Here is a 26,069-nt window from a genome sequence, read left to right on the forward strand (position 1 = left end):
GCCGTGCGCCATTGACCAAAAAAAAGCTGGTCTAATGTGAGGCGCAATGTCTAAAGTCTGTAACGCATATTCAGAACGCTATTTTAAGGGCGCATGTGCTTGCCCGCACAGTATAGGACCTATAGGCTACACTTTACTTCTGTCGTCTTCACGAGAGATTTACACCAATTGTTTGGCAAGCCATATATAATTACAAGGAAAATAAAGTATTTACCACATGAGGAAATCATTGTGATATCCGTATCCAAGACATTTTAAAACTAGGCATACATCTAGCGTACACAATTGACCCAAATGATTCAGGTTAATTGAAGCTGCGTGACATTTGATTTATTGTATGGCTTTGTTGCATTTATTTAATGCCAGTATTATTATAAATCTTGTAAACTCATCTTTGTGTATGTGGACTTTATTTATGTACCTTGGGTTTGGTCAGCTGGTGCACTGGCTTGGGTGCCGATTTCCATGCCCCCAAATCCCTGCAGGCTCTCAGGCGTGAGGGTAGACGTGGCGATGTCCTCTGCTGCCGTCAGATCCTGGGTCGAGGCAGATCCACCTCCCGTGAAGGCACGAGAACGTGTGTTACCTTCCAGCTTGGATGTCCCACGTCTCCGGACGTCATTATAGCGTTTTCGGCAACGTTTTCGGGTGCCCCGTTGCAGAAACAATCACGGCAATATCTTGACATGCTTGCTTGACTTTGCTTACTTTTGGAGGGTTTCTCGCATCCCCATATATATCTATCTCCCGGCTTTTTACAAAGCCATACAATAAATCAAATGTCACGCAGCTTCAATTAACCTGAATCATTTGGGTCAATGTGTAGGCTACGCTAGATGTATGCCTATTTTCAAAATATCTTGGATATGGATATCACAATGATTTCCTCAAGTGGTAAATACTTTATTTTCCTTGTAATTATATATGGCTTGCCAAAAAATTGGTGTAAATCTCACGTCGGTCTCCTCGGCTGTGAACTTTTCCGGTCTTCCACCAGGTAATTCCGCCATCAAAATAACAAGCCGCTATGGACTATGCGCTCCTCGCTCTTAAAGGGAATGTGAAATGACGCTCGGATTGGTTTATTGCATATTACGCCCAAACCACACCTATGGCTGAGTAACCTCCTTTGGACCAACCCTTTTGACACTTGCGCTGGACGCAAGTGTGTTTTTTCCGCCGTTAAAATAGCAACTGCGCCATAGAGCCGCCCACACAGCTACTTGCGCTTGGCGCCGTCCTACTTGCGTTTCTGATCGGCAAGATAGGGCCCTGAATCTCTAAATGTTCATGTAGAGATAATTACTTATTAAGTCAGTATTTATGTTCAGACTGCTTACTGCTATATTCCTGAAGTTTAGGGTATGTTACTGTTAATTGAACCCTGCATATGTAGTTTAAAGGTATGACTAATGCAATCAAGTATGTAGTCTGGTTATCTAGGTTTTAATCTAGAAGGGAGGAGTGTAGTAGTTTATATGTTCTACGGTAAGGTTGGCCATAGTATAAAGGTAATTACGGTATCTGTATAAGCCACTCCACTAACTGTATACCGGCATTCGAGTTCCAAGTAAATGGCAAATAGACGTACCTTCCTTCTGTCTCCGTGTCTACCCTTTCTTCACCTACAAATACTACAAGTGTGTGGAGTGTTTATCACGTTAAAGACTGAACTCAAAATGAGTGTGTGTGGTGTTTGTCACGTTAAAGACTGAACTCAAACTAAGTGTGTTGTGTTAGTCAGGTTAAAGACTGAACTCAAACAGAGTGTGTGGAGTGTTTGTCACGTTATAGAGGCCTCACACAGAGTAGTTGGCTGCGATGCCGCATGTGGCTCTGTGTTTGCTGTAGTAGCGGTTCTCCAGGTCAATCCTGGTCTCTCCGATCAGGTCATCCGTGCCGACCAGATCCCAATCGTACACGGACACCGTCAACATGGATTCCATGGGAAATGTGGCCTCAATGTCAAAGGACCTGGGAGAGGAAGAAAAACCAACATGAGGAGAAAGAGACCAGTTTATTTTGCACAGACGCATTTCGGCCTTACGCCATCGTCAGTGTGTGATGTTTAATCATGTCAGGCCAGTAGAAAAGAGTCTACTCTTGTTCAAGGATGAAATGAACGCTGACAGACTTCCCAAACACTGGATTCTGTTTCTTGCACATAAAGCTCTTGCTTTTGAGATTCAATGTAGTTTTATACCAGAACAAACTCACTTTCCAAAGATGGGATTGAGTTGTTTTGAGATGTAGTTCTCCTTGTCCTTCAGCTCTGTCTTGCCCAGTTTGATGACGACGTATGGGTCAGCTTTGCCATTGATGTCCGCAGGGTGCAGGTCAGTGGCCTACAGAAACAGGGTGCTAGTTATACATCTGCTCTTTCTCTGACTCTCTGTGTATTTCCAGTTATTCATTTGGAAATCATTTTCATTCAAATCAACAGGAAAAATCTGTCAGAATCTGGATAAAAGTTTACAAATACATTACACAAGCTATAAAAACAACTCAGTGATTTCAACCAACTTCCAGTACTAAGGAAATAGATAAACATCCAGAGCTTATAGCACCGACAAGTGTGCTACATCGACAGTGCAATATTGTCATCTCTGGACCATCACATAGCATTAACATCGCTGTGAGCTCTTCACAGCAAAGACATACTTATTTGTTAAAAGTGTGTAAATGATCATATAGAATTCTAAATATGTCAGGTAAACCGGTGACTACAGAAAATGGCGGGAAAACAAACAAAGGCAGGAAGTGAACACAACAGGTGAAAGGTCAGGACTTAAGCACATGGACAACAAAAACACAAACCACATGGAAATACAAAAACAGACTCAGAGTCCTTTGCCAGTCTAGAGGCGAAGCCAAAAATGTCCCAACTCGTGACAAAATATGGACAAACACAATGGTAAGGCTAGTGTCTTACCCTGACCACGTAAACCCTGACCAGCACGTTGATTGGGTCGTTGTGGGGAATGTTCTGGAACATGCCCATGTTGGGGTCGAAGCCCGCCTCTCTGGAGAACTCCTCTGACAGGGGCAGCTTGTACAAGCACACGGACCCCTAGTTCAAAAGGTCAGAAGAAGTCATCTAGAGTGGACCGTCTGTTACACAAGGTCAGCTAACAATGTGCGATGTGTGCGTCTTCATACTTGAACCTGTGATGTGTTTTGCTGGGATGATTCTCGTACCTTGAATCGGCCCACAATCCTGTCGTCGTCTGCCAGGTGGTGCTCATCATCGTCTCCAGCTTTGCCCCTGTACAGGCTGAAGGTGTGGAGCCAGTCCTCAAAGTTGTTGAACTCGCCCTCCAACTCCTTACTGTATGCCTGAACAAGCACAATAACACACACACACACACACACACACACACACACACACACACACACACACACACACCGCGGCCATAGTTGTCGATATGTAATGGTATGGAGTTATAGAAACTTACTACGTGTAAAAAAGACTAGAAATTGAATGTTTATTTTTAAGCCTCGAAAGTTGCACTGGGTGCCTTTAACTGAACGAGCTTAACTAAAAGGGTTAGACTGGGCAGTCACTGACCAGTATCCTGTTGGTGAAAAGCTGGTGACTGCAAAAGTGCTTAACTGAACGAGCTTAACTAAAAGGGTTAGACTGGGCAGTCACTGACCAGCAGCTCGTCCACTCTGGGTCTGGTGGGCCGTCTGTCCTGGCCCTCTCCGGCTTGGCTCTTCTTCTTGTCCTTGGAGCTCTTGGCCTTGTCTCTGGCCTTGTCCTTGGGCTTGGAGCCTTTCACAGGAGAGTCATCAGCTTTGAGCTCTAAGGTCCACGGAAGGAGTGCGCGTGGGATTGGAATGGGTGGAGACATGGGATGAACAGGATGAGATGGAATATGGAATTTCTCTAACGTGTGGAAAACTCCACAATGACAACAAGAAAGTAAGCCCTCTCCCACCTCCAACAATCGTCAACGGCAACAGGCCTATTAAGTCCATATCGATTTTTCAAGATGCCAATGACCAAAACACATGTTCCAAAGACATGCAGCTAAGCAAGATAACATAATAACTATCAATTCCATGGACACATTTATCTTTAAATATTACATGGGAAATAAAGCTATTCATTAATTCTACTTGAAATATAGTTTGTCAGGCAAGATTAGTGGAAACTGAGCTGTTAGTTTGATCAGTGACTAGCACTGTCCAGGCAGGGATAGGGTGTCATCTGTTCTGACCAGACAGAGGGTCATGTGGAAAAGGCACAGGCTGACTGTGCAGGGGGCATTAGGCTGCTGGAGAATGCATGCATGTTTTAGTATGGGATTATATTGGATGAGGTTATGGTTCATATGAGGGGGCTGTGATGGGAGGATTGACATGGTACATATGACAACTGAGGCACGCACAAGCTTTCATGCATCTGTTGTACAAGTCTGGAGGCTTCACAAAACAGGCACTAAAGATGCAGGCAGTCAGAAAGGAAAACAGTAATTTAAGTAATTTAAATCAACTCAGACAAAAGACCTAGACAGATAGAGAGATATATATACCTAATTAAAAAACAACATAAGATAACTTCAGAGAAAAAACTTTCAACACAGATAACTACATTAGTGTGTGAGCTCACTTAATACCCTAATCTCAGCTTCTCAGAAGACTTGACTAAGCCGTATCCTCACAGACACTTTTGACAAGGAGAAGATAAAAGTTGTACTGAGATAATTAGTTAAATCACCACAGGAGCTTCCATTTGCAAATCGAGGTAGATCAACCGGTCAGCGGTTCTCAATATCATCTAGGGCTGGGCAAACTAAATTAATTTATCTTGCATGGGAACCACCATGGGATGTTATTATAAAAACCCTTACGTGTACAGAAAAGTTCAATGTCTATGCTCTACAACATTAACCCACTAGAGATAATCTCCACTTGAGTGTTCTAAGGCAGGCACACATTTCACCTGTTTCCAATGTGACTGTTCTAGAACATTAGCTCACTAGAGCTAAACTCCACTTGAGTGTTCTTAGAATGGAGACATTTAAGCTGTATTCCATGTGAATGTTCTAGAACACAAGTTCACTAGAGCTAAACTCCACTTGAGTGTTCTAAGGTATGGACACATTTGAGCTGTGTTCCATGTGAATGTTCTTAAAGCTAAGCTAACTTGAGCTCCATGGGAGTGGTCTAGAACATGACCTGACTTGTTAATTCAGTGTCACAGATGGTGAGGTAATGTGATACGATGACACGTGCTGGTGGGGGTTCTACCTGCTCCCTCTGCGGCGATCTCCAGGTCCTCCCTCTCATCCGCCTCCGCCTGGGCGGCCTCCTGCGCTCGCAACGCCTGACGGACACACAGAGAGCCATCGTTCCAGAACGTTCCTCATGAGTGTGTATGTGCGAGTGTATCTGAGGGGTTGGTCAACTAATAGGGGCCCACCTCTATCATTCCAAATGAGTTTTTGCGTGTGTTTTTGTTTGTGTGTGTTGCACATCTTTTGTATTTCTTAGAGTTTATTGATACATTGTTTGAGGAGTTGGGTAAACTAACCTCCATCATTCCAAATCAGTGTGAGTCTGTCTGTCTGTCTGTCTGTGTGTGTGTGTGTGTGTGTGTGTGTGTGTGTGTGTGTGTGTGTGTGTGTGTGTGTGTGTGTGCACGTGGTGTGCAGTTTTTGTCTGTGTATTTACAGAAGTGTTCGGACACATGTGCTTGAGAAGGTGAGTGAACTAACAGCTGCCCACCTCCATCAACGTCTCTATGGAGGCAAAGTACTTGGACCACCAGTCCAGCATGCTCTCATCTAACTCCTCCTCTTCCGGCTCCTCTCCCTTCTTCTTCTTTTTCTTCTTCTTCTTGCCGTCTTTGTCCTTCTCATCCTCATTCTGAAACAAACAAAGAAAAGCAAACTCATGTGCTCATTTCATTCCCACTGTGGCTGGAAAACATCAAGTGCTCAAGTGGTACTGAGAGAGACAAGAGGACGCTGAGAGTAACAGAGGAGAAATATAACCTCTTGCAGTGCTGACAAGGTATTTATTTGTGTGTGTGTGTGCGTTTGTGCGTGTGTGTGTGTGTGTGTGTGTGTGTGTGTGCGTACGTGCGTGCGTGCGTGTGTGCGTGCGTGCGTGCGTGCGTGTGTGTGTCTGTGTGTGTGTGCGTGAGTGTGTGTGTCTGTGAGAGAGAGAGATTGTTACTTATAAAGGAAAACACGGCAAGTTGCATGCTTATCAAACACACTCCTAGTTAAACTTACCACATCAATTTTAACGACTGCATCAGATGTCTACAGGGGTACACAATACAAAACAGGAAGTCACACCAGATGCACATATACAAAAACACACATGATACAATTACACAGCAAACAACACAGTACACATCACTACAACAATGTAAACATTTCGCTGTCCTGCAGGTGCAACCAAAAACAGGATGTAGGATCCAGAACATGGAACTTTGGTGTGGATGTGCCGTAGAGCAGAGCAGGGTGGATTCATCTCAGATGTGTGGTAACTGTGGTGTTTAAGTATCGGGTACTAGGTCTACTGGTCTGACACCAGTGTGAGGTGTATAATGGAGTGTGTAGGCGGGGTGCTGGTGGTCATCTGTGAGGTGTTTAATGGGGTATTTAGTGTGCTGGTCATCTGTGAGGTGTTTAATGGGGTATTTAGTGTGCTGGTCATCTGTGAGGTGTTTAATGGGGTATTAAGTGTGCTGGTCATCTGTGAGGTGTTTAATGGGGTATTAAGCGTGCTGGTCATCTGTGAGGTGTTTAACGGCGTATTAAGTGTGCTGGTCATCAGTGAGGTGGATAATGGAGTGAGTAGGCGGGGTGCTGCTGGTCATCTGTGAGGTGTTTAATGGGGTATTAAGTGTGCTGGTCATCAGTGATGTGTTTAATGGAGTATGTAGGCGGGGTGCTGCTGGTCACTCACAGCGTCTAGCCTGACCACAGTGTCCATCTTCTTGACGTTCAACTCGGGCTCCATGTTGACCATTATGTCACCTGGGGGGCGAGAGGGGGTGCGGGAGTGGGAGCAAGAGCGGGACGCCCCATTGGTCAGCGCCATGTAGCCATTCAGAAGGCTAGCTGGGGTGGCGGCAAGGGTCAGGGGCCAGAGGTCAAGTGCGGAGACCAGGACAGAAGCAGGAAGGAGCGGACAGGAGAAGACGGTGCCCCAAGGAGGAAGAGGAGAGAGAAGAGGAAGAGGAGAGAGAAGAGGAAGAGAAGGAGGGAATTTGTGAGTACAGCAGAAGAATGGAGATGTAAGATGTCACAGCTCGGGCAGAGTTCTTAGCAGGGACAGATTTCAAGATGGGGCGAGGCAGGAGTTGTCTTCTGTGTGTGTGTGTGTGTGTGTGTGTGTGTGTGTGTGTGTGTGTGTGTGTGTGTGTGTGTGTGTGTGTGTGTGTGTGTGTGTGCAAACACAGCTGACAGGGAACAAGACTGGATGCTCCACAAAGGCCTCCTCATCTGACAACAAGGCCTTAGAACCTGAAGAGGAGCCCAGTAAATCACTGCTAGGCTCTAGGATTAAGATGTAAAGCCCTACAACAAAAGCAAAACTTAGCTCTCCTCCTACCACAGTGTGTGTGTGTGTGTGTGTGTGTGTGTGTGTGTGTGTGTGTGTGTGTGTGTGTGTGTGTCCTACCTAGACAAGGAACCAGAATTTATCCCCAACCACAACAATAAGCTCCAAATAGACCCAGTAACGTTTTATACCGCTTTATAATAAGCAGTGTAAATACACCATTTACAAAAGATTACCAAATGGTTATAACATTTCATGTATAACACACCTATTTATGTGGTATGTGCTTGTGTGTGTGTGTGTGTGTGTGTGTGTGTGTGTGTGTGTGTGTGTGTGTGTGTGTGTGTGTGTGTGTGTGTACCTGCGTTGCCCCAGCTGCGAGCGTGGTTCTTGTCTACTGGAGCGTAGAGGAACTTGCGTAGGCTGGTGACGGCGTGAGAGCCCACCAGGGTGTATCGGCCGAACGCTCGGCAGTCAACCACCCGGATGTTCAGGGGGGGGTGGAGCAGCTCGTTCTCTGGAAGGTCCTGGGGTCAAAGGTCAATGAGGTTGCTATGGTGCTCCCCCCATGTTGGCAGACTGGGTTAGTGAGATGTCTACTCTCAAGGCGTGAACAGGAGCCTCATTGACAGACACTTACTGTACCTCTATTATTCAACTATTACTTTTCCTCCCTCTCTTGTCCATTTCCTTTCTTTCTTTCTTTCTTTCTTTCTTTCTATCTATCTATCTATCTATCTATCTATCTATCTATCTATCTATCTATCTATCTTTTCTATTCTATCTATCTATCTATCTATCTATCTATCTATCTATCTATCTATCTATCTATCTATCTTTTCTATTCTATTTTATCTATCTATCTATCTATCTATCTATCTATCTATCTATCTTTTCTATTCTATTTTATCTATCTATCTATCTATCTATCTATCTATCTATCTATCTATCTATCTATCTATCTATCTTTTCTATTCTATTTTATCTATCTATCTATCTATCTATCTATCTATCTATCTATCTATCTATCTATCTATCTGTCTATTGAAAGATCATGGCGCTTGGTGGAAATGCCAACTGATAGTTCTGCGTGTTCCGACGGATTTCATGTGGAAACAACACTGTTGTACATTATATTATATAGCATATTATAACAGGCTTCGATTTTAGCTCTCAGGTTAGTTGCAGTTGCATGATTTACAAAGGAATCTGAGGAATACCGGCCTGATGGTTAGGGTGTCGGTTTATATGTGTATTCTTTTATTTATTTATTTTTTTAAACATATTTTGTATTCAAGAAAGTTAGTACAATACAGGAAGCATTAAAGTACAATGTCTTGATATATGTGTATTCTATGCAACAGTCCAGAAGCAGTTTGATCTTTCTATTTATTTTTCTATCTTTCTATCTATCCTGCTTTCTATCTATCTATTGAGCTATTCATTTATTACTACAACACCTTTTCCTCACAAGCACTCACCACTTCAAACCACTTGACGAGGGTGCTGAAGTTGGGGTTCTTCTTGTAGTTCTGGATGAGTGAGGACTGGACCCCTTTCCCAGCACACTCGATGTCCACACGGGGCCGGTCCACCTGGGCCAGGTTGACCCGCTTCAGATCCCTCAGGCCCCAGAACAACACCTGTGGAGGAGGATGCAGACACACACACGCACACACACACAGACACACATACATACACACACACATACATACAAACACAGACATTTACAAACACAGACACACAGTTTTATTTACAACGTTATGTGTCAGGGGCACTTTTGAGGAGGATGCAGACAGACACACGCACGCACGCATGCACACACACACACACACACACACACACACACACACACACACACAAACATACAAACACAGACATTTACAAACACACACACACAGTTTTATTTACAACGTTATGTGTCAGGGGCACTGTCCCTGCCTCAGTACTACGACGGTAGCAGGACTGCAGATCCTCCCGTTTCCGTGGTTACCCTTATTAACTGTCTGTCTGGTGGCCCAACATTATAAACATTATTACCAAGGAATCAAGCTCTGTGTCTCTGTAGTTTTCAGGATTAGGGGTTAGGGTCTCTGTGTGTGTATGTTTGAGTATGTTTGTTTCTGTGTGTATGTGTATGTTAGAGCATTTGTTTGTGTGTGTGTGAGGTTGGTTGTGTGTGTGGTTGTGTGTGTGTGGTTGTGTGTGTGTGGTTGTGTGTGTGTGTGTGTGTGTGTGGTTGTGTGTGTGTGTGTGTGTGTGTGTGTGTGTGTGTGTGAGTCTGTGTGGTTGTGTGTGTGTGTGGTTGTGTGTGTGTGGTTGTGTGTGTGTGTGTGTGTGTGTGTGTGTGTGTGTGTGTGTGTGTGTGTGTGTGTGTGTGTGTGTGTGTGTGTGTGTGCATGTACTGTAGACCTGTGTGGCCCCAGCTGTTAATGTTGTTCTTGCATGGTGGAGCGCAGAGGAATTTGCGCAGCTGTGTGTGTGTGTGTGTGACTGTGTCTGTGTGGCCCCAACTGCAAGCGTTGTTCTTTTCTGGTGGAGCGTAGAGGAACTTGAAAAGGTGTGTGTGTGTGTGTGAGTGGGGGGCCGGTAAGGGTAAGCTGTTTTTGCTGAGGTGTTCTATACTGAAGTAAAGTATGCTGTTATTCAGCTCTTGGTCTCTTCCGTTGTCAGGGACCGCCCCTGGTGTCCTTACCTCTATCCGGTACCGACTGAGGATGGGTCGGATCCCCATAGGGACCGGCAGAATGGGCCCATGATCCGAGTCTGTTGGCCCATCGATCGCTGGCAAGCTCGCTTTACCAGCAGGACCCACCTTGATGAAGGAGGAGAACGCAAACATTACCTCAGGAAACTTAGGAAAAATGTCCATATAGAGACTCAGTAACCGTTATTATACTCTCCCAGCAGCACTGATTGTTTCAGTAAGTCTGTCCCTCTTCCTCAGAGCTCTGGGTGTACCTGTGTGTGTGTGTGTGTGTGTGTGTGTGTGTGTGTGTGTGTGTGTGTGTGTGTGTGTGTGTGTGTGTGTGTGTGTGTGTGTGTGTGTGTGTCTAAGGGTAGCAGGCAGAGAAGAAGCAGTATAGAGACAGTTACAGAATCAAGAGGGATGGGCTACAGAACAAGACTGACTCCAGCCCAGAGAAACACACTGGCTCTGGAGGCCCGGGTTAGAACAGGACTGGACCCGGAGCTGGTGCCCTGATCAAGCCCTGATCTGGTTCAGACGTAGAGATAGTACTGGACCAGACGTGGGCTAGACCGGGACCAGGCGTGGGCCAGACGTGCGCCAGACCGGGACCAGACCTGGACCAGACGTGGGCCAGACCGGGACCAGACCGGGTCCAGATGTGGTTCAGGGCAGGTTCCAGAGCTAGGCTAGTCTCTGGGGAGAGAGTGCAGAGCAGAGAGAGGCCAAAGCACCTTGATCTGAGGAACAGCAAAGCTATGCACGGCGATGAGAGCCCTCCTGATCTCCTCATCGTCATAGGGGACCTGGGTCAAAGGTCACGCCACAGCCAGCAGCAGCAGAGAGTCATGAGATGGATGACCACACGGCCAAACACGAATGGAGGCATGGGGAGAGATGGATGGACAGACGGACAGAGAGAAGAGAAACAGAAAGGCAGGAAAGAGAAAGAGCCCCTCTTCTGTGTTAGATAATACCCCCTAGTATCTGAACAGGTAAGCACAGAGCAGGCTTTTTAATTTGTATCTGAGGGAAAACACACACACGCTGCACACACACACACACACAAACACACACACCCACACACACACACACGCTCGCACACACACACACCCGCACACACGCCCAAACACACACACACACACACACACCATACACACACACACACACACACACACACACACAAACACTCTCACACACACACACACACGCACCTGCAGAAGCTAAAAGACGCCGAGTAGTTTTCCGGCGATGCAGTTGCCCCTGTTGGTCAGTCACACAAACACCCATACACACACACACACACTCACACACACACACACACACACACACACACACTCACCTGCAGCAGCTCAAAGGCGGCGAGTAGTTCTCCGGCGGCACAGTTGCCCCTGTAGATCTGATAGTACTCCAGCTGGGGAGGGAAGCGGGGCGGGCCATAGTGCTCGTCAATCATCTTAGTCAGGGGCTTGGCAAACGTCCGGCCAATGAAATCAGCTTTGCCCTGCGCACCATTGGGTCAGAAAAAAAATGTAATGTTATCAAACCACTTCTGGCCAGTAGGGGTCAGTATGCCCCCAGGAGTGGGGTTTGTGAGCTCTATGACGTTCCATAAAGTAATTTGGCAAAGTTAATAGAAATATGCCTCAATTACAGAATTCAGAAAAGTTTGAATGAAAATACATGATAATGTTTCCCTCTGAAGTTCACTTTTGTAACATGGATTATTTAACATCAACGGACCACTAACTACAATATTTTTAGATCATAACAAATGGCAAATGCTGGAGTTAATGGTTTACTTGTGTTGAGTAATTACTCTTTAAAAAGATTTAGCAAGTCTCTTAATCTTATTCAGCACATTTGTTAACATGAAGGGGCCAATAACTTAAGCATTTTAACATTTAAATAAGTTATTGATTATATGATTTACCACAATCTAATGTTCATTAAGGGAACCTCATTGTAGAGCATTGCACACTTTAAACACATTCTGCTGATGTCATTTCGTTGATAAAGATCCCTTGAGTCCTCTCATTCAATCTTTTAAGCCACAGATGGAAACAAAGTGAAGTGTGAACACAAAATGGAAGCTTACAGGACTATAACACTCTAATACTAACACTAATACTTACACTAATACTTCTTTCACCAATAGCTCTGCTGCTGCTAGTACCAACAATATTATTTTACAACTAGCGCTGAGTACACAAGCAATCTTAGAAACTCAAAAGTTGATTGATTTACAACTTTGTTATAAGTTTGTCCTGGTCTTTGGTTTATAAGTATGCCCTGGTCATTTTGGGTTACAATCCAGTTCAAAAACTGCTTTAGTTTTATTAAGAGGAGTAAAAATAAAATATGTTTTTCACAATGAGTAGCAATATTATTCCGACTTCACCACCTTCCATTGCATGTAGGTCTGTCCCGCTACAGAGACACAGACTACCCTAACACACACATCTGAATTACGTAGAGTAGTCCACACATACACACACACACACATCTATCACTTAGCACAGTCTACACACACTACCCAAACACACACACCTGCTGCAACTAGAGACAACCCATAGCCATAACACCTAGGAGCACACACATCTACGTAGAGTAGTCTACACACACACACCTAGGAACACACAACACATATACATAGAGCAGTCTACACACACACCTAGGAACACATGCATCTACATAGTGTAGTGACTACACAAGCACACACACACACACACACACACACACACACACACACACACACACACACACACACACACACACACACACACACACACACACACACGTCTCCTGGCACTGGTGTGTAGGCTGTCTACTTATCAGCATCTCCACCCTGAGTTGGACCACATGAGTTTAAACAGGAACAAACACACAGGCAGGACAATGAGACACACACAAATACACTCCCATTAATCTGCAACATTAATGCACCAGACAGGAAGTAGCAAACACAGGGAGACACTGACTTCCTCTTCCTGTTGTTATGGGATGTCTGCCTTGAGGCAGGGGTGGAGTCTTACCACCGTGTCCTGGTCGTAGATCTCTATGACGATGATGGGGGGGTCGTCACGGAGCTCGCTGACCTCACCGTAGAGCTCCACGTCGTCAAACACCAGCAGCTGATCCCACGTGGGGCAGAGAGTCTCATTCAGCACCTACACACACACACACACACATACCGCACACACACACACACACACACACACACATAACACACACACATACCGCACACACATACCGCACACACATACCACACACACACACACACACACACACACATACCGCACACACAAACACACACACACACACGCACACACGTACGCACACACACATACAAACTAATTTATACCATTATGTGTGTAGATACAGTCATAAACACATTGAAACACGTGCATACAGACAAAAAGGATTGTTTGATTTCTGGGAGGCTAAAACAATTTGAAAAGAAACTCTTTCATAGTCTCCTGCAAAAACTCACTGTAATACACACACACACTGTTCTGTGTCTCTCTTACACACACTTACCTCACCCTCTGTCACACACACATTCACATTCACACACAGACACACATTCAAACACAGACACACACACAGATACAGACACTCACACACTCACACACACACACACACTCACACACACACACACACACAAACACATCCCTGGACTGACCTCCGTGACCTGGCTGTAGGTAGAGAAGAAGACTCTGGCGAAGGGGTCTGACAGGCCGCTGGTATCAGCAGCAAACAGGCTGCGGGCCTGATACATATGAGCCCTCAGCTGGAACACCTGCTTCACTGCGCCACAAAGAGAGAGGGGGGGGGGGGGGGGGGGAGAGAGAGAGATATTTACAAAAGGGAGATAGAAGACCGGAGTGGTGGAGAGCGAAGATGTGAGAGGTGGAGAGAGAAGACGCAAGAGGTGGGGGAAGAAGATGTGAGAAAGAAAGGGGGAGAAAGGGTGGAGAAAGAGACAAAAACATGCAGAGAAGACTAAAGTTATGAAAGGCAAGTGCAGTGATTGTGTGAATGTGAATGAAAATTATTTGGTACATTTACCGTTTTCAGGAAGTCTCTGAGCGTATTTATTGAAACTAGAAAAGTGCACAATCAGTTTATCTAAAGGATCAATAAAGTGCATGTAAAGAGATTTTTCAGCAATTATGACTCCCACCACTGCTTCACTGACTGATCAAGAGTGCGCTTCACTGACAGACTACAGCTTTGCAGTAGACAGCATAAGTGTAAGCTTACTGGCACCTTCCAGAGCGATTGAGCAAACACATACTCTTATAAGCCAGACAGGTCCACCTTCGTCAGCATAAAGACACTGCACTGTCTCTGACCCAAGGTACATACTAACTGTTGTGTACTAGGGTGAATTGCTACTGCTGTAAACTAGGGATCTGAAGTGCATACTTACTGCTGTAAACTAGAAAGCTGAAGTGCATACTTACTGCTGTAAACTAGGGATCTGAAGTGCATAGTTACTGCTGTATACTAGGGAGCTGAAGTGCATACTTACTGCTCTATACTAGGCAGCTGAAGTGCATACTTACTGCTCTAAACTAGGCAGCTGAAGTGCATACTTACTGCTGTTGTATACTAGGGATCTGAAGTACATACTTACTGCTGTTGTATACTAGGGAGCTGAAGTGCATACTTTCTGCTCTAAACTAGGCAGCTGAAGTGCATACTTACTGCTGTTGTATACTAGGCAGCTGAAGTGCATACTTACTGCTGAAAACTAGGGATCTGAAGTGCATAGTTACTGCTCTAAACTAGGGATCTGAAGTGCATAGTTACTGCTGTATACTAGGGAGCTGAAGTGCATACTTACTGCTGTATACTAGGCTGATGGGCAGCACGGACTGCTGTAAACTAGGGAGCTGAAGTGCATACTAACTGCTGTATACTAGGGAGCTGAGGTGCATACTTACTGCTGTAAACTAGGCAGCTGAAGTGCATACTTACTGCTGTATACTAGGCAGCTGGAGTGCATACTTACTGCTGCTGTATACTAGGGATCTGAAGTGCATACTTACTGCTGTATACTAGGCTGATGGGCGGCACGGACTGTAGGCCTGTGTCCTTGGCTGCTTTGTTCTCCTCGAAGCCGCTGGGCAGGCCGCTCAGGAAGTCTTTCCTCTGCTTGTTGAGGCCCAGCCACAGGTACATCTCCAGCTTAGCCTGAACCGTCCAGCCCGCAGGACCAAAGCCTTTCTTACCGGGCAGCTGAAGCACACACAAACAAACAAACAAACAAACAAATAAACGAACAAACACACAAATATCTCCAGCTAAGCCTGAACTGTCCAGCCCCCAGGACCAAAGCCTTTCTTACCGGGCAGCTGAAGCACACACAAACCAACAAACAAACAAACAAATAAATGAACAAACAACAAATATCTCCAGCTTAGTTTAGCACTGTCCAGCCCGCAGGACCAAAGCCTTTCTTACCGGGCAGCTGAAGCACACACAAACAAACAAATAAATAAACGAACAAACACACAAATATCTCCAGCTTAGCTCAGCACTTTCCAGCCCACCGGCCAAGAGCTGAGGAAGGGCTGACTGAGAGATGGTGTGAGCTAGAGGCACACGTACCCTGAGGAAGAGGGTTTTGACTTTAGCGCAGTCCTTGCCCGTCTCCTCGTCCACGATGGAGTAAAGGATGTCCTTGGAGGGGATGCGGGCGTAGGCCACCCGCTTGTTGTTGCTCATCATCCAGACGAAGATGTCCGGGATACTGTGCTGGGGCTGAGGAGGAGGATGAGGAAGACAGGACAGAGACGTTAGCATGTACTGAAGCAGGCTAGAAGAGATGGCGGCACACACTCAGAGCACGCTTAGACAGAAGGAGAATTCGGCACTGACTCAAGCTGACATAGAAGAACTGAAACTTCAGCCCTGACTCAAGCAGACATAGAAGAACTGAAACTTCAGCCCTGACTTAAGCTGACATAGAACACACTCAGAACACGCTTAGACAGAAAGAGTTTAAAATAATTATTTGAATCAACCAATCATATTCTGTATCGAAAGGATTCAAACATTTCTCAGAGGTTGAATACAGCTTAGTGACTCATGGGTACAAGAAACATCTCCTACGCCAAACAGCAAGACTACCTTTAACAGCTGATACAGAGCAGAACTTTGATAGCTGTTTGGATTGTCTCTTACTAAGTACTGCCAGTCATAGCCCACTGACTCAAGCAGACATAAAAGAACTTAAACTTTAGCATTGACTCAAGCTGACATAGAAGAACTGAAATTTCAGCCCTGACTCAAGCTGACATAGAAGAACTGAAACTTCAGCAGTGACTCAGGCAGACAGAGAAGAACAGATATTTTGAATATGATATTTTGGAACATATAAGAGGAACAGAGACCTCATCATCTACTGACTCAAGGTTTGAGGAACAGAGACCTCATCCTCTACCTGCTCAGGCTTTTAGGAACAGAGACCTGTTTTCTACTGGCTCAGGCTTTGAGGGAAAGAGACCTCTTCATCTTCCTGCTAAGGCTTTGAGGAACAGAGACCTCATCTTCTACCGGTGCATGCTTACACAGAACAGAGACCCCATCATCTACCTGCTCAGGCTTTGAGGAACAGAGACCTCTTCATCTTCTACTAGTGCAGGCTTAGACACAACCGACCCCTAACTACCTAGAGCATACCTAGAAGACTCATCTCATTTTTCTCTGAAAATAACAATTTACAATCTACAATTTACAAAAGACAGTCTACCGTTGTTCCTTCAATCTAATATATTCAGTGTTCTATTAAATGCAGAGGCAGGGTATTTATATTCCCTCCACATTTTGAATCTGCCTTCATCAGAATGCAACAACTCCAAATGGAGCACTGTAGGCAACACAGGCAATGAAAAAACACAAATCATATTTTCAAACAAATTACTTCCATGTACCCACCAGCAAAAACAAGCACGCTAAATAAACAACTAAAGAACATTAGCCAGGGAAGAACAAACAAGCCCGCAGAAAGAAAGAAACCAAGTGAGACACACCATAAAAAACTCAAAACATAAGTCCAACATTATCAATCCGGAAAGTGCACAAAGTCTGCCATGTCTCCACTGTCTGCCCATTTCAGACTGCAGGTAGGGATGTGAATTGGGTGGAAACAGTCTCTATGTGTGCCTACGCCTCAACTGGCGGAGCAACTGGTTCAGAAAGGTGCCATCAAGATCAGAACCATGGGTTTGATTGATCACAACACATAGGATACTGATGAGGCCTATACATAAAAGTAAATGTAAGTGTACATCTGTACTGTAAGTGACTTTGGGTAAAGGTATATGCTACATACATAAATGTAAATGTAAGTGTGCTTCTCCCACCTCTTCAGCCAGGAAACGGAGTCTCTGCAGGAAGTTGAGCACCATCTTGAGTTTGTCTTTGACTGTGTTTCTCTTCACCTGGGAGCGGATGCTCTTGGCCTGCTGGCTCATGCTCTCCTGCCGAAGGAGACGGACAGGATGAAGGAGGGAAGGGACATAACACACACAGAGATCGGGTAATACTCACAGCGATCGGTTACTCTCACAGACAACACTCACAGAGATCGTAGACATAACTCACAGCGATCGGGTAATACTCACAGAAATAAATTACTCTGTCAGACATCACTCACAGAAATCGGTAACACTCACAGACAACACTCACAGAAATCAGTTATACTCAGTCTTACTATCTCTCTCACACACAGATCTTCAGTCTCCCCCTTTCACACACACACAGATCTTCAGTGTCCCCCTCTCTCTCACACACAGGTCTTCAGTCTTACCATCTCTCTCACACACAGGTCTTCAGTCTTACCATCTCTCTCACACACAGGTCTTCAGTCTTACCATCTCTCTCACACACACAGATCTCTCAGTCTTACCATCTCTCACACACACACAGGACTTAATTTTTACCATCTCTCTCATGCAGGACTTCAGTCTTTCGCGGTCCAGTTTGGTTCTGCCTGCTTGGCTCTGGTCCTTGTTTGCCAGAGTAATATAACGGCTGGAAAAAGACCGCAGAAAGCCTATTTGTAGAACTCATCGTGAAAATACTTAGTCACCAGAGTTTACTGAGAGAAAAGCTGTTTTAACTCATTGAACCACACAAACCACAATTCTGACTGCATATTAACATAGTAGCATTTCTGCATTGACCATAGGAGGTTTTTCCAAGACTTAAAAAAAAAGTAAAGTAAACAACATTTCATGCAAGGTGTCCACCTGTCCATTATCGTGTGATATGTTGATGTAACTGGTGCTGGAGTGTTTCATGGACGTCTCTTAAGATTTCAGGAGGCAGAGGGTGAGGGAGTCCATGTTTAATTTTGTGTAGAAGGACATTTCTTAACTGATAGCTCGAGTGTGTGCGCGACGGTGATCTCTGGTTAAGGCTCTTGTTTAGGTTAAGTGATACATGTCATCAGTTCAACCTAGCAATTAACCAAAGGGGCCTAATAAGCCTAGTCATGACTTTTGGCCAATCCAGAACCAGATTAGGGCCAATCCAGAACCAGGTTAGGGGCACATCAGGGCCTGTGACTGGGCAGGTGTGTGTGTGGAGGCTGATCAGTTTGGACTAGTGTGTCTTTAAAGATGCTTAACTGTCCAGACAGGTGTGTGTCTGTGTGTTTGTGTGTGTGTGTGTGTGTGTGTGTGTGTGTGTATGTATGTGTGTGGATGCTTACCTGTCTGGAGAGGTGTGTGTGGATGCTGACCTGTCTGGACAGGTGTGTGTGTGTGTGTACATGGATGATTACCTGTCTGGAGAGGTGTGTGTGGATGCTGACCTGCCTGGACAGGTGTGTGTGTGTGAACATGGATGATTACCTGTCTGGAGAGGTGTGTGTGTGGATGCTTACCTGCAGCCAGTGCTGAGCTCCTCCAGCACCCCCCTCAGTCGGCGCTCAGGGTAGGCCTTCTCTGTTTTAATGATCTCCTGTACGTCATTCAGACCCTCCTCCTGTTACACACACACACACACACACACGCAGGAACACACACACTCTGTTTTAATGATCTCCTGGACGTCATTCAGACCCTCCTCCTGATACACACACACACACACACACACACACACACACACACACACACAGGAACACACACATTTTAAAGTGCACACACACATATAGGGGAGTACACAAAGGCACAAGGGGAGAACACACAGGAATACGCATACACACACAACCACACCGGAACACACATACACACAAGTACACATTCATATTGTAGGAGCCAAATTACACTTTATGTTGATTCTTATGTGATCTGTCTTTATTACGTAGTATGTGCAAGTGTGTGTGTAAGAATGCACATACATAGGAGGAGTACACAAATAGACAAGGGGAGTATATATACACACACACACACACACACACACACACACACACACACACACAACCACACACAGGAACACGCATACACACACACAACCACACACAGGAACATGCAGGAACACACATACACAAACACACACACACACACACACACACACACACACACACACACAACCACACACAGGAACACGCATACACACAACCACACACACACAACCACACACAGGAACACGCAGGAACACAACCACACACAGGAACACGCATACACACACACAACCACACACAGGAACACGCAGGAACACACATACACAAACACACACACACACACACACACACACACACACAACCACACACAGGAACACGCATACACACACACAACCACACACAGGAACACGCAGGAACACACATACACAAACACACACACACACACACACACACACACACACACACACACAACCACACACAGGAACACGCATACACACACACAACCACACACAGGAACACGCAGGAGCACACATACACAAAAAAAAACACACACACACACACACACACACACACACACACACACACACAATATACAGCACAACAGTTTTCTCCCTCATCCACTCTTGTGTACCATTGGAAAAGACATTTAATGTTGAACCTGTGGGGAAACTCTACACATAATATGGGAGCCTGCATATGAATGGCTCCCCCTGGATACGTGAAGGCTAAGAAACTCTCAGAGTAATGTGTGCTCTACTGTAAACCCAGAGAGCTGAACACACACACACACACACAGGGGCGGACTGGGACAAAAAATCGGCCCGGGCATTTTGAACCAGACCGGCCCATTAAATTCGATAACACACCTTTTTAATCTCGAATGTCTACACCAACCAGGCTTATAGCTAGCAGGGCGTCTGCCCTATAGTCTACTAAAAAATAACAAGAAACGGGACGCCCTACTTTTAGGCAGGACGGCCTAAAGATGCCCTATTTTTCTCCCGTTTTACCTGTTAACTTCGCTGAATGTGATCAAAATTCACCGTTTCAGTCGCTTCAGTGCTTAGCGAAGTCTAGAATCATACATATGACCTGCCAATTAGAAAATACAAATAGCATTGCTGTATTCCCGCTACAACAACGTTACATCATGATTCCAACGAAACATTGATTCACGGGCTCGCAGAAGCTCCAGAAGACAGCTGTCTCACCGCACGTCACTGAACCTACTACTGTAGTATGAGTTCAACAAGAGTTTGTGTGTTAAGGTGGTGGTCTTAATTAATCTAAATGCAATACACATCATACACTTTAAAGCTTTGTTCAGAATACGGAGGTATAAGATCGGTCGATATTTTCCATGAAAATAGCGACTGAAGAACCCCCTGTTCTCGTCTCCGAGAGGACAGGCTGTATTGCTCCCTTTTCTAGAAGGGAGTCTATTTCCTCCTGTAGGAAACGCGCTTGATGAGGTGGCATTAACGTTTGAACTACGCTCCTGAACTTCGGGGGGGACGGGAAAACTGGAGCGTATAACGGGCTATCATAATTCGGTATCTGGACAAATTGGCATATTTTCGGAATACCAGGGTTTGGGAGTACTGGGCTTTCGGAACAATTGACATGGCACCGCGCACCACTCAAACACACAACATAGAGTGTAGGCTAACGGCTGGCTGTTTCAGAGTACAGTAGGCTGAGGGCTAGCAACAGCTACAGACTTGTCTTGTATTTAGCTATGCAAACGAACTTGGCCATAGAACATAGGTTCTAAGTCAAACATATTTTAGAGACGTTTTAATTCATGATCAGTAAGCTTACCGTAGGTCGTTGTATCGTATCTCCCTGGCTGTAGCCACCAGCACTGTCATCCACGGGAGCTGATGGCAAAGTTTAGCTAAAGGTAGAAGGTGTTTGCTGATATGATGGACGAGACCCTAGTCACTCAAGAAGACGGCCAATGGGCCGCAGACTAGCGTGCGCGTGTCAAGCATGTCAAGGCCATGGGCCACGCTGTTTACCGTCCTAATGCATTATGTAGGCAGGTCCAAATCGAAAGGGGTTTGTGTTGGGTCAGCCCAGGGGATGTGATTGGGCCAGCCCAGTGTCAGTAGGGCCGCTGATGAACTAATTTCGTGGGCCAGCCGGTCAGACCATTATATGGGGAAAAAAATAAAAAATTAAAATTCGGGACCATCGGCCCATATTGCACCCCGGCCCAGCGGGCAAACGCCCGGTATGCCCGATGGCCAGTCCGTCCCTGCACACACACACCACAAACACACCACATACACACACATCACACACACTCACCATACCACACACACACACACACGCACACACGCACACACACCACACACACACACACACACACCACACACACACTCAAACACACACACACACACACACACACACACATACACACACACACACACACACACACACACACACGCACACCACACACACACCACACACACGCACACACACACACACGCTCACACACACACACACCACACACACACACACACTCACACACTCACACCACACACACACTCACACAGACACCACAGACACACGCACACACACACACACGCACACACGCACACAGCACAAGGCTAAGAAACTCTCAGAGTAATGTGAGCTCTACGGTAAACCCAGAGAGCTGAACACACACACACACACACACACACACTGCCTTCAGAGCTCTGCACACGTACGTTCAGAAGGCCAAGCTACATTTAATATTCTGTCTCACACGCAGCCAACACCAGAGAGGGTCTCTTCTCCTGAGTCATAGCACAGTGTTTTAACCCCACCCCCCCCCCCCCCCCTCAAAGCCAAGCTAGGCCAGGCCTGAGAAAGTTGTGGGTAAACACATAACTCTCAGTTTTTCCACAAGGGTCCTTAGTGTTTGTGTTTGGGCGTTAATTGGAGCTTTCCATGGATTTATGAGGTGATTCTAATAAGACATCTTGTGCTTTAACTAGTGTGTGTGTGTGTGTGTGTGTGTGTGTGTGTGTGTGTGTGTGTGTGTGTGTGTGTGTGTGGGTGTGTGTAGTTCAGGAGAGGATTTTGCTCAACAGCACACACACTCTCCCAAGACCTAATTTCCTGGAAGAGGCTATGATGTGAAAGTTGCACATTGATCTGAGACATAACCTCAGACACCCTCTATTGTGCCGTATCGACCCAGACCTCACTGCCGGGTCTGTGATCTTATCCACCCCCTACACCCCTACACTCTATTATACAGCATCTAGACAGGCCTCATTGCCAGGTCTGGGACGGTCTGTGATCTTATCCACCCCCTACACCCCTACACAACACTCTATTATGCAGTATCTACACAGGCCTCTCTGCCAGGTCTGGGACGGTCTGTGATCTTATCCACCCCCTACACCCCTACGCAACACTCTATTATGCAGTATCTACACAGGCCTCTCTGCCATGTCTGTGATCTTATCCACCCCCTACACCCCTACGCTCTCTACAGAGTATCTACACAGACCTCACTGCCGGGTCTGTGATCTTATCCACGATGCTGCAGTTGTAGAGGTCTGTGTGTTTGTCAGAGTTTCACACTGACACATCAAAAAGCCTCGGCCTGCTCTACTTTGGGCTCGCCTGTTGGCCATCTTGCCCGTGACACAACCTCTGGCACCCACTGTGGTTTGATACCTTCTTATTCATGATATGACGTCATACACAATCTATAGGGCACTATCTATGTCTGTGATATACAGTATATCCTCTGATACACTCTCCGTTGAATGATCTCCACAGGAGCTCACCAGTTTGTCTGCAATCTTGTCCATGATGTTGGAGTTGGATATGCACACACACACACACACACACACACACACACACACACACACACACTCTCTGTTGTATGATCTACACAGGAGCTCAGCAGTTTGTCTGCAATCTTGTCCATGATGTTGGAGTTGTAGAGGCGCACACACACACACACACACACACACACACACACACACACACACACCCACACACCCACACACTCTCTGTTGTATTAGCTAGACAGGAGCTCACCAGTTTGTCTGCAATCTTGTCCATGATGTTGGAGTTGGATTTGCACACACACACACACACACACACACACGCACACCCACACACTCTCTGTTGTATTATCTACACAGGAGCTCACCAGTTTGTCTGCAATCTTGTCCATGATGTTGGAGTTGTACAGGCGCCTCCTCTGGTCCTGCCACCAGCTCTTGATGTAGATGCACGGCTTCTTCTCAAAGTACGGCAGATGGAAGTAGTTTCTAGGGAAGTCAGGCCGTCATTCAGATGGTGTAGAAATGTACCAGTAACACAGTTCACAGTTCACAGTTCAGCAACGCCAACATTCAGATGGAGTGTGAATTTAACAGCACCACAGTTCAAAATGTTCAATTTCTGAGCAGTAATGCCGTTCTTTCTGTAGTTGAAATGTTATTTAAATGCCTTTAAATGTTATTTATGCTTATAGGAGCTGACTGTATGTGATTGATTTTTGTATTTGTGCTAATGTGAGCTGACTGAATGTGAGGGAAGTAATTTCCCTCACAAACACACAGATGTTATTTAATGTTATCTGAGCAGTAATGCCGTTCTTTCTGTAGTTGAAATGTTATTTAAATGTCTTTGAATGTTATTTATGCTTATAGGAGCTGACTGTTTCTGAGTGATTTTTGTATTTGTGCTAATGTGAGCTGACTGAATGTGAGGGACTTAGCCCTTGCTCTAATTAGGGCCTGATCTGTGCCATGTTAAACCACTCTGAGGGAAACTAGCTGGTTAGGGCACTGCACTTTAGCCTTCAGCCGCTCTGCCCCTCACCTCTGGAACTCCCTCCCCCCTGACATCAGGAACATTGACCCAAATTCAATCCCTCTTTTTAAATCTAGCATCAAAACCCACCTGTTTAGGCAGGCGTATAACTTTTAATGTTCCTGTCTGCTGAAGTTGTTGTTCTGCTGCTGCTCTGCTTTGTGCATTTAAAACATTTGATTCAACTGTATTGTTGACTGTTGTACAGCGACCTTGAGTATCTTGAAAGGCGCCTTATACATAATGTACAAATGTATTATTATTATTATTACTACTTTACTAACACAAAGACCATGAGCTCAGTTCAGGATACAGTACAGATTAAGTAAACACGTCTACAACTAAATGACTTGCTTCACATTCTTGTAATCCACTATAATCAGCAATGGTGTAATTATCCCGTCACAGTGCCCCTTCTCCACTCTGACCTCTCCCTGACCCTCAGTAACCCTTCACCCCCTGACCCCAGACCTGTCGGTGATGACGGGCTTCATGACAGGCGTGGAGGACACAGACACCAGGTCAGCGCTGTCATCCATCTCTTCGTCGCTCGAGTGCTGTATGAGCTCCGACTCTTCCTCGTCGCTCTCCGCCCCTCCCTCCTTCCTCCTCCTCTTCCCCGCCGCCGCCGGCTTGCTCACCCCATCAATTTGGTTACCGTAGTTACCTGACATTATGGGATACAAAGCACATGATCATATACTCCATATGCAAAACAACATCTACGGTCATAATAAATAGATATGTATAGCTTCACATCCTGATACAAGTCCTGTCTATATACGGCTACACTTACAAACCACAACATCGTTGAATACGATCCTTTTGAAGCAATTATTCTAAAGATATTTTCTTTAAATGGTCGTAATCTGAAATGGAATAGTGAGATGTGCCGTTTACTGTAATGTCAGACAAAACATTCTCACACACACCGTGTGTAATATGTATCTGTCACACATATCTACTGTATAATGTTCCCTTTACATAAACCAGATAAAGTATCGACCATTTGACACCCACCTATTGTGACCTCGAAGCTGATTGGCTTATCTCCGATCTTCCTGTCAATCATGGTGGCCTCCAGGAATGACCCGAAGAGGAAGAACTCATCCACCTTTCCTGTGGCACTCTGATAGACACACACACACACACACACACACGCACGCACACACACACACACACACACACACACACACACACACACAAACACACCAGCGGAGGATAGGGACAGATTAACACACACAAACACACCAGCTGAGGATAAGGGCAGATTAAAAGAGCAAATCACACTTTCAAAAACACCAGCAGAGGATAAAGACCGATTAAAAGAGCAAATCACACTCTCACTGGACTCGTTGTCATCTGAGATGTGCAGTGCATTGGATAAGCAGGAGTAACAAATGCCATCAGTCATGTTAGCAGGGGATAAAACACTTAAAACATGTGTGTGTGTCTGCGTGTGTGTGTGTCTGTGTGTGTGTCTGAGTGTCTGTCTGCCTGTCTCTGTGCTTGTGGAGGGTTTATCACATCTGGGAGCCACAAAGCCCTTTCCTGAAAGACACACTGAGCTACCTGTCCAACAAGAGGCCTCAGCTCTCAGTTCCTCACCCGACCTCAAGAGAACACGCAGCACGCTCCTCACCCCAGACCTCAAGAGAACACGCA

At 45.6% G+C, this 26,069-nt stretch overlaps 1 protein-coding gene across 1 annotated transcript in view; it reads right to left on the reverse strand.

Moving 5' to 3' along the window:
* The window catches only part of otofa (otoferlin a), a gene marked incomplete at its 3' end in the record, with an annotated part of 59,408 nt that overhangs the window by 18,196 nt on the left and 15,143 nt on the right, over positions 1-26,069 (reverse strand). The window contains exons 11-34 of the mRNA XM_080854338.1: positions 25,425-25,533; positions 24,876-25,071; positions 23,737-23,857; positions 19,116-19,216; positions 18,169-18,259; positions 17,590-17,706; positions 15,833-15,985; positions 15,271-15,460; positions 13,899-14,023; positions 13,249-13,383; positions 11,556-11,717; positions 10,948-11,019; positions 10,220-10,339; positions 9,006-9,167; positions 7,886-8,051; positions 6,928-7,082; positions 6,246-6,275; positions 5,734-5,874; positions 5,257-5,332; positions 3,657-3,805; positions 3,199-3,336; positions 2,933-3,070; positions 2,218-2,345; positions 1,804-1,974 (exon numbers count right to left, since the gene is read on the reverse strand). Of these exons, the coding sequence (XP_080710464.1) occupies positions 1,804-1,974; positions 2,218-2,345; positions 2,933-3,070; positions 3,199-3,336; positions 3,657-3,805; positions 5,257-5,332; positions 5,734-5,874; positions 6,246-6,275; positions 6,928-7,082; positions 7,886-8,051; positions 9,006-9,167; positions 10,220-10,339; positions 10,948-11,019; positions 11,556-11,717; positions 13,249-13,383; positions 13,899-14,023; positions 15,271-15,460; positions 15,833-15,985; positions 17,590-17,706; positions 18,169-18,259; positions 19,116-19,216; positions 23,737-23,857; positions 24,876-25,071; positions 25,425-25,533 (3,146 nt within the window). The remainder of the gene's footprint in view (positions 1-1,803; positions 1,975-2,217; positions 2,346-2,932; positions 3,071-3,198; positions 3,337-3,656; positions 3,806-5,256; positions 5,333-5,733; positions 5,875-6,245; positions 6,276-6,927; positions 7,083-7,885; positions 8,052-9,005; positions 9,168-10,219; positions 10,340-10,947; positions 11,020-11,555; positions 11,718-13,248; positions 13,384-13,898; positions 14,024-15,270; positions 15,461-15,832; positions 15,986-17,589; positions 17,707-18,168; positions 18,260-19,115; positions 19,217-23,736; positions 23,858-24,875; positions 25,072-25,424; positions 25,534-26,069) is intronic.

This window comes from Sprattus sprattus (assembly GCF_963457725.1).
Source record: "Sprattus sprattus genome assembly, chromosome: 16".
Classification (NCBI taxonomy): domain Eukaryota; kingdom Metazoa; phylum Chordata; class Actinopteri; order Clupeiformes; family Clupeidae; genus Sprattus; species Sprattus sprattus.